We start from the raw sequence: 13198 nt of genomic DNA on the forward strand, positions 1-13198 counted from the left end.
ATTTGTCCAACATCCAAGCTGCAATGCACCCTTCCAACCCCCCCCACACACACACAGAAACACACATGCACAGACGCAAACACACACACATGCTTCCATCCCCAGACATACCGTTCTTATGGTCGATCTGGCTAATGTACTTGGTAGTCTGTTCCTGCTTTACGCGGGACTTAGGAGTCTCACAGAATACTGGGCAGAGGAACAATGGAAAAGCCTAATTCTGTCTATAAGGGAGTGGACTACATCGAAGGTGATCTATAACAATAACACATCCTACCTCAACCCTCCAAGTTCTTCCAGACTTCTCAGGTCAGTAAGGAGACAGCCTCCTACCGGTATGGATTAGACCTACTTTCCTGCTGGTGGTTCTTGGTAATTCACATTTCTACTGAGTACTTTTAAGGGCCAGACCTTCTCTCTGTGTGCAGATATCTATCATCTATCTATCTATCATCTATCTATCTATCTATCTATCATCTATCTATCATTTATCTATGTATCATCTATCCAAAGGGTATATAAAAGAGAAAGCAAGAGCTCTTGATCACAATGTGCTTAGAGTTATTAATGTGTATATATTGTAACAACTTCTATAGTCAGAGAAATGATGAATTTAGTTTCCAGGACTGGTGTGTATAAATGAATTCATTTTACCTAACAATTTTGTGATCTTGTATACACCTGAACGTTAATGTGCCTGTGCCCGTGTGTAATTCTGTTTCTTCCTGCACAGACATCCGCAGGAGGGTACTTACAGGGCAAGGTTCAATTTACTTATCATCATAACAGAACTGAAGAGGAATATGTACACTCCCTTCTAAGCAAACCCAGATGAAGAGGATTGTCCTGAAATGACGTTTGGTGTGGCTTCGTTAATGAAACCTCAAGGCAGATTTATTCTGTGATACTGGCACCAGCAAGAAAGGAGAGATCAGAAAATGACTACGGCATGAAAACTGTTTTGGGGGCCTTAAACATCCAGGAGCCTACACAGATCCAAAATTGTCTTAGAAAGTTCTGGTTTGCTACACTTGCAGTTCTTTGGAGACTGCATTATACACGCTCAGCTCGGAAATGTGGAACATGCAGAGTCCTAATGGCCGTCATTAGGCTCATGTTTACGTTCCTACCTTGTACATAATGTGTGTAGTCATAAATCAAATGATATTTGTATAAAATAATGATAAATGATTTACAGGAAAATATGTTGTGTACCTAAGGACCAAGGGAACAACTTTATCTTAACAATTATTTTATTAATTTAAATGGTTGATTGCATAACTGTTTCAACCACTAAAACTTCAAGTTCCATCAAAAAAGGAAACTTCTGTAACTCACCTTTTGCAGAACTTGCCACATCTATACTAGATACTCAGTCAATTTTGATTGAATACCAATATCTAATTTAATTGAATGGATATGATGAAGTACACTGAAATCACGTGGCTTCATTTTACCATTCAGTTTGTACCCTTTCAGGTCTCAGTGATGAGTAGACACAACAGATCTGATCCCTTCACTGATCCTTCATTTTCTCTGTGCACGAAGCAAGGACGAGGCTTATTCCGTGAATGAGAGGTTCTTGATCGATAATCTATTTCACTCTCAAAATATCCCAGAAGATGGCCTCACTTAATACCACCCTGTTTCATCCCTACTCTTTCTTCCTTCTGGGGATCCCGGGGCTGGAACATATACATATCTGGATTGGTTTCCCTTTCTTTGCTGTGTACCTGACAGCTGTTCTTGGGAATATAAGCATCCTTTCAGTGATTGAGACCGAGAGCAGCCTCCACCAGCCCATGTTCTACTTCCTGGCCATTCTGTCATCTATCGACCTGGGCCTGTCAACATCCACCATCCCCAAGATGCTTGGCATCTTCTGGTTCAAACTGAGAGAAATCTCCTTTGAGGGGTGTCTCATCCAGATGTTCTTCATCCACTTATGTACTGGCATGGAGTCAGCTGTGCTCGTGGCCATGGCCTATGATCGCTACGTGGCCATCTGTAACCCTCTTCGGTACGCACTGGTCTTGACAAACAAGGTGGTAGTCATCATTGCATTGATAATCCTACTGAGACCTTTGTCTTTTGCCATGCCCTTTGTTCTACTCATCCTACGGTTACCATTTTGTGGACACCAAATTATTCCTCACACTTACTGTGAGCACATGGGCATTGCCCGCCTGTCCTGTGCCAGCATCAGGGTCAACATCGTCTATGGCTTATGTGCCATCTCTGTCCTGGTGTTGGACATCATAGCTATTGTCATTTCCTACGTCCAGATCCTTCGTGCAGTCTTTCGACTGCCTTCCCACGATGCCCGGCTCAAAGCACTCAGCACCTGCGGCTCTCACGTGTGTGTCATGTTGGCTTTCTACACCCCAGCATTTTTTTCATTTATGACCCACAGGTTTGGCCGGAATATTCCACGCTATATCCACATCCTTTTGGCTAATTTCTACGTAGTCATTCCACCTGCTCTCAACCCTGTAATCTATGGCGTCAGAACTAAACAGATTAGAGAACAGGTGCTGGAAGTCTTTTCTAGGAAAAAAACATAACTCTTGTAAAGAATCAAATTAAAGAAGGGAGCAGTACTAATTTTCTTTGTTCAGAACGGAAAGAGAACATTTGGAAGTTATGCAGGCCCCTCTCAGGGGAGACCTGTCAGCCTCCTTCCCAAATCCGGAAATGGAAAGTGAGACCCATGTCAAATGCATGAATAATACTGTCTTATGATTTTCCATTGTTTGGAAATACTTCAGATTCCCCACTTGGAAGAAAATGAACACTTTGTTCTGCTTTCATTAGGACTGAACACATCACATTCCACAGTCAGCATCATTTTAAAGCAAAACCAGCCCCCCCAAAAGAAAATATCACACAAATAATAATAATTAAAAAACCCCATAAATTCCCTCAAGTTCTAATTTAAACAAAGATAGTGTATCACCCTTACTATGCTGGTTCCCAAAATAATGGTCGCTGAAACACTTGCCATATGCCTGAACTCCCTCTCAGAAAGAATATTATTCTTGACTCTACCATGTAAATGTTGTTAGACATGAAATTGATCCTATTAATACGGTAACCATGTAAGAAAAGAAGAGATTTTCTATCATGAACAGAATTGTAAAAACTTGGCAATCTTGGCAAATTCATAGTCTTTATAGCTTTAAAGCCGTGTTGTGTTACTTTTTGACAGATAAGTACTTACAAAGTCTGGTTTATTGATTCCTTTTTTTTAAACAAACAATTATTTTCCAAACAGTTCTGTCTCTGTGTCTGGTGACACTTCACAGAGGACTTTCCTTCTTATGGAAAGCAAGAAGTTTTAGTGATGTTCCAAGTCCAGTATTAGCCAAGTGTGTACATGTGTTCTCTTGTGCCGTATGATACCACACAGTGCTCTCTAGTTCCAGGCGGTATTACTGACATTATTTGTAGAAAGAATTCAGGGAAAATATGTTTGTAAATTCTGGGCAATAAATAAAACTAAATTTTTAGCTATATTTTTACTGCAGGATTTCTCAGATCTCTCAATTAACAAATATTCATTTGAAACTCTAAGATGATATTGGCTTCTGATTGCGCCTTTGACCAACCTACAACGCTAATATTCCATAGCATGCACTTTAGAAAAAAAAATCCTACTGATTTTTATTATAATAGAAAAGATGATGCATAAATTCTTAGAGGGAGTTTGTATTAATTAACATCACATCTTTTTTTTTTTTTAAGATTATTTATTTATTTATTCGACAGAGATAGAGACAGCCAGTGAGAGAGGGAACAACAGCAGAGGGAGTGGGAGAGGAAGAAGCAGGCTCATAGCGGAGGAGCCTGATGTGGGACTCGATCCCGGAACGCCGGGATCAGGCCCTGAGCCGAAGGCAGATGCTTAACAACTGCACCGCCCAGGCGCCCCCATTACTCCATTTTTTTTTTTTTTAATTCGACAGAGATGGAGACAGCCAGCGAGAGAGGGAACACAAGCAGGGGGAGTGGGAGAGGAAGAAGCAGGCTCCTAGCGGAGGAGCCTGATGTGGGGCTCGATCCCATAACGCCAGGATCACGCCCTGAGCCGAAGGCAGACGCTTAACCGCTGTGCCACCCAGGCGCCCCTCTATCTCCATTTTTAACCATCTCTGTGACTATGAGAAAGTCAACTGATTTCTCTATTTCTCAGTTTCCTTATTTGTAAAATGAGGATATTAATCTTATAAATCCTTTGTAGTTTGCATGAGAATTTAATGGGTTAATGTATGTAAAGAACTCAGGGGTGATTATGAGAATGTGGACATTATATGAGTGTTACATGTTATTATACTGAAAGTAAATGTTCATATGTCTCAATCAATTATATGAAACTACTGGAACAAAATGTTTCTAGCCTATTCTTTATGTTCACGTGTTGTAAAGCCTGTCCTTTTTCACCCTTATTCACTATGTGCTATAGAGAACCCATAGATTTGAAAATTTGGTAGGAATAAATTGAGTAAATTTAATTAAGACCCTTCTTCCCATGCCCTGCCCCCCATCGCACACACTTCCTGGTAGTGAGACTTTCTAAGGCAGCTCTGTGTTCTCTGGTGCTCCTCCATGTAGTAAGTCTTCATGTTCTGATGAGGACTATATGCCTAACTCTGGAGTTTAGAGTGTTCACTGGCTCTTGTACCAAACTGAGTCCTCCAGAATAGACTTCATCACTAGGAAAGATGATATTTGGAACTCATATCTGCCATGTCTTTTTCAATCTCAATCTTTTCAGGAATCATATGGGAAAGAAAGGATACATTGATTGTATGCACCTCTGAGACTCTGAAACTGTTTACATACCTTGCCTTAGTCATTTCTATATCCCCAGTGAATTCTGGTCAACAAGTAAACATTAGCTACATGGATCTAAACTGAGTGTGGTTATGAAGACAGCAATAACCGGTAGCAACAATTTTGACACACCAGCCTGTGAGAAGCTGTGTTCCTAGGAGTCCCATTGAGTGATTTGGCTGTATGTGGAGCCGTGGTGAGATCATAAGAAAATTATGGCTTCAGAGCTAGACAGACTTCTAATCTGAGCTCCTCTAAACTAGCTCATTGAATATGAGTTTGTTGAGTTACTTATCATGTAGATATTTATGATAATTAATTCTAAAAAATATTGTGAGGGTTAAGTGATTATGTATTAAAACCCACTATAAAGAGATTAGAATCTAGTAAAAGTTTAACAAATGTTAATTCTCTTCACAATTGAGCTTGAAGGGTGAAGTACTTGACTGAAATATTTTCCCCATGGTCAACTCATGTCTCTGTTCCTCAACTAACATCACTGCAGCTCAGTATTAGCTGCATTTAAGAATCACTTACATGACCTTAGAACATGGATGCCTGAACACGACTCCCACACTACTTTTCCTTCCCGAGAGTTTCTTTTAAACAGAATCATAGAGTATGTAATCTTTTTTCACTTAACATAATACCTGTGAAATTTACCCATGTGAAACCAAACAACCCCAAAAATCAATAGGATTTAATGACAGACAGAAAACATAATTACCTAAAAATTAATGACAATTTGGCCAACAAGAGGTTTCTTGAAGTAATAATAGATTCTAGAAGTCTGTAGGATAGTGTCTTCAAAAGGCGAAGGAGGTGTAATAACGGGGGAATGGAAATGTGTAATTAGAAAAGTATCATTAAAGAAGAAATAAGGAAAACATTAGATGAACATAGAACACAGACATTAGCATCAAGAAACACTCACTAAAAAAGTAGTGAGGTATGCACTTGAGAAAGAAGGATATTTAGTCAAGAAGAAATGACTGGGACAAAAAGAAAAAAGAGAATTTGTAAATCTGGTAGTAAGGCTTAAATAGTAAACCAGAGATATGTGATTATATATCATGTTACTTTTAAATATCTCTTGTTTTTAGCCTCAGATGATTCTACATTTTATGCTTGTGTGTGTGTTTTTTAGGAAACAATATTTCAACATTTTGGTAAAGAGTCATACTCAATAATACATTTGCCTCTATGTAACAATTGTTACAACATAAAATATGTCTTTGGATGAGTTACTTCCCACAGAAAACCCACACCCTCTGACCATTGAAAGAGGAGCTCCATGAAGGAATCACACATTCTAAGATAGACAATATAACATTTGTTCATATATTACTCATCAGCACAAAGGACTTAGCTCACAGGCTTTGAAAAACTGAAAAATTTAAGAAATCTGTCTCGTATCTTCTTGGTCCTTACCCCATAGATAATGGGGTTCACCATGGGTGGGACAAGAAGATAGATGTTGGCCACAAATATGTGGACATGGGGAGCCACATGGTGACCAAACCTGTGGGTGAGAAAAGAGAAGAAGGCTGGAGTATAAGACACTAAGATGACACAGATATGAGAGCCACAGGTCCCCAAGGTCTTGAGTCGGGCCTCCTTGGATGGGAGGTGGAAGACAGTGTGGAGTATGAGAACATAAGAACAGATGATCAATATGAAATCCACCCCACCAGTGAGGAAGGCAACAACGAGGCTGTAGGCTCTATGGACTCTTGTCTCAGCACAGGCAATCTTGATGAGGGCCATGAACTCACAGTAGGTGTGGGAAATGATATTGGTTCTGCAGTAGGGAAGCCAGCGTAGCAGAAAGGGGTGAGGACTGAGAAGTGCTGTGCCCCGGAGTACTATACCTAGACCCATCCTCCCAATTACAGCATGTGTCAGAATAGCTGAATGTCTTAATGGGTTACATATGGCTACATAACGGTCAAATGCCATGGCCAGGAAGAAGCCAGATTCCATGGTGGAGCAAGAGTGAATCAGGAACACTTGAGTGAGGCAGGCTTCAAAACGAATCTCTCCATCATGGAACCAGAAAAGGCTAAGAAGTTTCGGTACAGCTGTGGTACACACAATAAGATCAGCCACAGCCAGCATGCAGAGGAAGAGGTACATTGGCTCATGGAGGCTGGAGTCCGTCTTGATGATAAACAGAAGAGAACAGTTTCCCAGGAGGGCCAAAACGTAGACCACACAGAAGGGGATGGAGATCCAGATGTGGGCAGCCTCCAACCCAGGAATGCCAATGAGAATGAAGGTTGATGGATGGACATCAGTCTTATTGTATGTTGACATAACAGGTGTCAGAATTTCTAGCTTTCTCTTCACGAATTTTTCTCTGCACCAAACAGAAGTAATAGCTTATAAATAGTAATAGCTTATAAATTTTCAATCCTTTGGTGAGTTTAGTCAGCCAAAATGCAGAGAATTGCAGGTCATAGAGTAGTTACAATGTCTGTCAATATTTATTAATAATTTCATCATATCTGTCATATTTTATTCTGTAGTTGTGATTTGTTAATAGGGCTGATCTGTAGATTCCAAATGAAGGAAAATATGCAGGTCCCCAAAATTGGAGCTAAATGTATCAAAATCCAAAATCTTCTACCCGCTGAAAAGAGAGTAATACCAACTGAAAGCTAAACAATGTGTAAGCGTCTCAGGTGTATAATTTAGTGATTCAGTACTTACATACAACACCCATATTACATTGTATGTTAACTAACAGGGACTTAAATAAAAATATAAAAAAATAAAATAAACATAAGTGTCGATGCATAGTGGAATAGCTGTATGCTTAATTCATCGAAACTACATTGTATATACTGGCTCCTTCAACTAACTTCTTTCATTTAGGTACATATATTTGTAAACATATATGTAGAATCATATGGGAAAAATTTGTAAGAGTCATGGGTTTGGAGGACTTAGAAACAGTTGTAAGACACAAACGACAGAAGCAGGAGGAACGACAGGAAGTTTGGATAGAAAATATGTCTTTTTTTTTTCTTTAGATTTTAGTCATCCTGGTTCTGGGACATGCCAAGAAGCTCAGTTATAGGGTGTAGCTTTGAGAAAATAATTTCAAGATTTGGGAGGCTGTGTTGGTTGCTTGGGAAGGACCAGAAGGAGGTTCTTCACACCAACCTGGAGCTCAATAAGCATGATGACCAGAGTGGGGCTGATAACAGTGTGTCAGGAAGTGAACAGCTCTTTGCATTACTTGTGACTGTCCACAGGTGACACATCTGTGTTTACCCCTGCCCTCCCAGGGAGGGAATTGTGGCAATGTGATTATAACCTCGCTCGTGAATTTCCTTCCTCCCTTAAATGTATCGACTTAGTCAAACTGCTCTATGACTGGCTCTCCACTGAGCTCCCTCTCCAGGCAAATTCATCCAAACTTCCCCTCGTGACCTTTCCTTCACTCTGCACACTTCTGCTTGGCTGATCCCTCCCCCCACCCCATGCTGTGATTTGCTGATTATACTTCTTCCATTTCTTAAGACTAGTAGAACATTTTGAAAGTCATAGTGGTCCCAAAATAAACAGATTTTTCCTCCTTTTCTTCTTAGAAGCACAATTGACACTGTTCCACAGACACTCCTTTCAACACTATTGTGGACAGTTGAAGATTATGCAGTGTTGTGATCAGGAAAAATGCTCCCTAAGTCAGTGTCCACTGAAGCCAGGATTGGAATATGCATAGCAGACTGGGCATCAGTATGGAGTGACAGTGATGACATGTGTTTTGCTATTATTCCATTGAAGTTTCGTACCCAGAGTTTCTGCTTGCTGTGGTTATTTGGCCTTCAAGATCCCTAGAGACGGATATTCTCTTTTGAATGCAAAAACAGCTGGATAGGTGGGTCAAGGTTCTATGGAAAGTTTAGGTAATGACATTTCTGTCTGAAGCACACTATGAATTGGGACAGAAGAGAAACCCAGGGAAACCAATTCATTGGGGAGTTATGTAATAATAGTTAAACATTTTAAAATGCTTGATGTGTGTCAGGTGTTTTTCTGAGAATATTTCATGTATTATCTCATAAATTTCATCTCCATTTTGATGAGAAGAATTTAGGTAACTTCTAGAATTTTAAATATTTATAATAAGTGATAGACCTGTTTCTAGCCCAGGCACTGATTCTAAAGCCCTTATTCTTAACTGTGGTGATAAAAACTGCTCTAATGAGATGACAGTCTATTTACATTTGTGCATATAAGAAGAAGACGAGGATTGTACTGTATCTAACCATAAAAAAAAGCCATCAATATTAATGTAATAATGAATACTGGTCAAAAGCACCCAACTATTATATTCCTTAAAGGAAATGGTCCAAATCTAAGCTTTTGTCTTCTTAATTAACCCTCCTGCACTTTCAACAGATGACCTCTGGGAGGGAAAATTAACCTCTCAATCTCAGAGAGAAAATTAACCTTTGCCACCAGACAGCTCTGTCAACCTTACCCCGTCCTACCTTTACGTTTATGTACACACATATACATTAAGCTAGTGCATTTTCACATACTTTCCTTCTTTTGCCCTAAAATGAAACTTCATATCCTTTTATCTCTATTTGTAATTCCATCAACATTCTCATATTTCTCCTGCACTTTTGTCTTCCCTCCTTCTACTATGTTCTATGCCATTACACAATTTAAACATATTTTGCCAACAGAAAATATGTGGACAGGGGCACCTGGGTGGCTCAGTGGGTTAAGCATTTGACTTTCGATTTCAGCTCAGATCATGATTTCAGGGCCTTGAGATCTAGCCCTGGGTCGGGCTCGAGGCTCAGCGGGGAGTCTGCTGGAGAGTCTCTCCCTTTCCCTCTGCCTCTCCACCACCTTTCTCTTTCTCTCTCTCAAAATAAACAAATAAATCTTCAAAAATAAAAAACAAAATATGTAGACAGATTACATAGAGAAAACATTTACACTGAAGTAAATGCAAATGTTTAATCACATAAAATAGACTTATTCTTACTGGCAATCAGGAAATGAAAAATTAAATGAATATGATACAATTCATACAGTGTGATACTTTTAACCAACAGAATTTCAAGGTTGATGATAACAATCATTAGTGAGGTTTGGGTTAAAGAGTGATTCTTATGCCCAATTGATTGGAGAAATTGACCCTACTCTTAGAGGAAAATTGCATAGTATTATTCTTATTAAAAACAAAGTTCTGGGCAGAGAAATTTAACTACTTGCCATCCTAGGGAATACTGTTCACATATACTTATGGAAGCATATATAGTAACTCTCATGGCGAAAGTGCCTGTAATAGAATTAATAGTGAAACATTCAAAATGTCCAACAAGAAAATAATACTGACCTTAAAAATTGGTGTTATCTTTGTATTATAGAACACGCAGAGATGCTTAGAATAAGTAAAGTATATTTATGTAAGTATACTTCTGACATAGAAACACATTTGAGTGAAAAAAATGAAAAAGTTTGATTTTTCCATTAACATTGACACCTATGCAAAAATTGCAAGCATATATACATATATATGTGCATATACACACACCTTTATAATCAGAATTTCATAAACTTTAGAAACAACCTAAAAAGGATACACAGCCAGTGGAGGAGAGATCTAAACTGTGGAATGGATGGGAAGAGGTGTAGAGAATATAATTTAGCTGTATCTGCATGGCTTGGCATTTTTAAACAGTGCCAATATATTCTATATATTCATGTATTATTACATGTATAGTTTAAGGCAAGTAAATATAACTCAGTTGCAAAATATATTTATCGGAAAATAATACAAACCAAGAAATTACAAGAATATGGCCTTCCATGTCTTACAAAATATTAGCAAGTTTTCTAACCTCTTGAAAGATGTTTTCTATATCTCTCTGCATATAGAGAACTGGTCATCTATACAATTCATGAAAGTGGTAACCTTATGTCTTTGTTTGTCATAGTGTTTCTTCACACATACAAACCCTAGGTAACCTGGTTAGAATTGAAAACTCTGCTCACATATCAGCTGTAAGAATATTTTCTAGGAACTTTGAACCATCATGGACATCCATCCTCAAGTGTTCCTATGCTATGTGTACTTACCTGTCTTCTATCTCTTGTCATATTGTATTTTATATTTCTGCATGTTTTTCTCCTTTATTATATTGTGAATTCTTACTTGACAGAGACCATGTATTTTCATACATTTGCTTGTCCCAATGAATGAAGAAAAGAGAACAGGAGAAGTTAAGGGAGTGTTATTATTTTTCTGGTAAATAATTTCAATATAAATTTAAGACAACCAGCGGAATCACTATAAATTTATTATAGTCCACACTATCCCCAAACACCACAGTGCATTAATAGTTTTCCTGATTCTAATATTAAGTCTTTAAGACATACCCAGGGATTAGCTTCCAACAAAATCGAATTCTGTTAGCTTTTGATTCCTTGTCTGACTATGCAGCATAGAAAAAAAGAGGCCTTGGGGAGGAATAAAATGGAAAAAGAAAAGCTTATAATGTTTTTGAGCTAAATTCTACACCCCTATCCATCTCTTTACAAAAATAAATCAACATGAAGTGGCGTATATTAGGTACATATAGTATTTACATTGCAGGCGTTATCCCATTTAATCCTTAAGGGGGGTCTTAAGTAGATAACCATACTTACAACACAGATGGAAAAAAAAAAAAAACAAAAAACTAAGTTTAATTTAAGTTCCCCAAAACCATTCTATGAATTCAAAGATCTGGAATTTGAAAGCAAGTATAATTACCAAGTCTGTCATCTTTGCATTCATCTTTAGGAGATGAGCCCTCCATAAGGTTCCTTCAATGTAAAAGGGCACAATGCATTGAAGACTACTTGAGCAGCATGAATCTTTGCTCAGATACCATAGATTTGCTCAGGATATAGGACTGATACATCTATACCCTCATCCTCTCCTTCATCAGCCTTCCTCTGATGTACTGAACTAAGCAGAGAAGCCCACACACAAATTTATCCTCAATAAAAGTTGTAGCCTAATCTCCACCCCTACAGAGTAAAACAGCAGAGGTCTACTCAGGGGTCACAAACCCAAATGGGTTCAGGTGCCCTGAGAAATCGTACTCAGGGTGTCTTCCCTAGAGCCTGTGTGCTCTGATTAGAGCCCTGAAGACATCCGTTTGGCTATTGTCCACCCAGCTAGCCCATGATACGAACGAGTGGGACTAAAATTGCCTTAAGTACCAGGGGTTCTGTGAGGATGAGGATGAGCGCCTTGGTCTGAGGAAGACCTCACTTCTCTCAAGACCTTTAGCATTTCTAAATGAGCTCAGTTAAAGCCATGTTTTCTCATTTCTAGGGCTCTCATGGGCATAAAGTGGGGACAGCCTCCCCACCTGTCAAGAAAAGAAACCACTGGGAGTTGAACTTGAGTTCAGAACTCAGGTTCTAAGTCTTTGGAGCTAACATCTTAATAACAGGAGAATCCAAGAAGGGTGGGGATAGGGCAGGGGAGTTTTTCTGGACTGTCTCTGGAGTCTGCCTCTCAGCAGGCTTGCTTGAGCCTCAGAATTGTTTGCTCTGAAATACATCATATGTATGTATGAAGAAAGGATAGATAAGTGTCCAGTTCCTTCACTTTTTATTTTTAATATAGGAAAATATAAATAAAAAACAAACATCAACCATAATGTCACTTTGATATTTGGTTCAATTTTACTCCATGATTTGCATATCATATGATTTAGAATATTCAGATCTTATTAGGCTTTAAGATTTTATCTCATAATCTAAATTCGATGTTGTGACATGTACCTTATTCTTTTCATAATTCATCAGAATAAATTTCACAGAAAATTTATTGAATTATATGAAATTAATCAAAATGGGATTTTGATGAATGTTGAGTTGCATCTAAATATTAATGTGGAAAATGTGACAACTTTAAACAGGTCATCCTTTCAGCCATCTAAATTTTTTTTTGTTATGTTCTGTTAGCCAGCATATAGTACATCATTAGTTTTTGCTGTAGTGTTCAACGATTCATTAGTCGTGTATAACACCAAGTACTCATCACAACACATGCCTTCCTTAATACCCATCTCCTGGTTACCCCGTCCCCCACCGCCTCCCCTCTGTAACCTTCAGTTTGTTTCCCGGAGTCCAGAGGCTTCCATGATTTGTCTCCCTCTCAGATTTCTTCCTGTTCAGTTTTCCACCCTTCCCCTGTGGTCCTCCATGCTATTCCCTATATTCCACATATGAGTGAAGCCATGTGATAATTGTCCATCTCTGCTTGACTTATGTCATTCACTATAACCCCTTGTAGTTCCATCCATGTTGATGCAAATGGTGGGTATTCATCCTTTTG

General features: G+C 38.7%; 2 protein-coding genes across 2 annotated transcripts; one reads left to right on the forward strand and one right to left on the reverse strand.

Moving 5' to 3' along the window:
• The first annotated feature begins 1616 nt into the window (after positions 1–1616).
• LOC113269494 (olfactory receptor 52E1-like) lies at positions 1617–2564 on the forward strand. The gene has a single exon (XM_026518372.4). It carries the CDS (start codon positions 1623–1625, stop codon positions 2562–2564), a length of 942 nt encoding a protein of 313 aa, XP_026374157.3. The 5' UTR covers positions 1617–1622.
• Positions 2565–6198: 3634 nt separating this feature from the next.
• On the reverse strand, positions 6199–7176 carry LOC113269493 (olfactory receptor 52D1-like). Its single transcript, XM_026518371.3, has one exon. The coding sequence runs from the start codon at positions 7147–7149 to the stop codon at positions 6199–6201; it is 951 nt and encodes a 316-aa protein (XP_026374156.3). The 5' UTR covers positions 7150–7176.
• Positions 7177–13198: the final 6022 nt, after the last annotated feature.

This window comes from Ursus arctos, unplaced genomic scaffold, assembly GCF_023065955.2.
Source record: "Ursus arctos isolate Adak ecotype North America unplaced genomic scaffold, UrsArc2.0 scaffold_22, whole genome shotgun sequence".
In the NCBI taxonomy this organism is placed as follows: domain Eukaryota; kingdom Metazoa; phylum Chordata; class Mammalia; order Carnivora; family Ursidae; genus Ursus; species Ursus arctos.

Bases quoted from the DNA above. Each gene is read 5' to 3' on its own strand.
- LOC113269494 (XM_026518372.4), top strand. From the start codon at position 1,623: ATGGCCTCACTTAATACCACCCTGTTTCATCCCTACTCTTTCTTCCTT.
- LOC113269493 (XM_026518371.3), bottom strand. From the start codon at position 7,149: ATGTCAACATACAATAAGACTGATGTCCATCCATCAACCTTCATTCTC.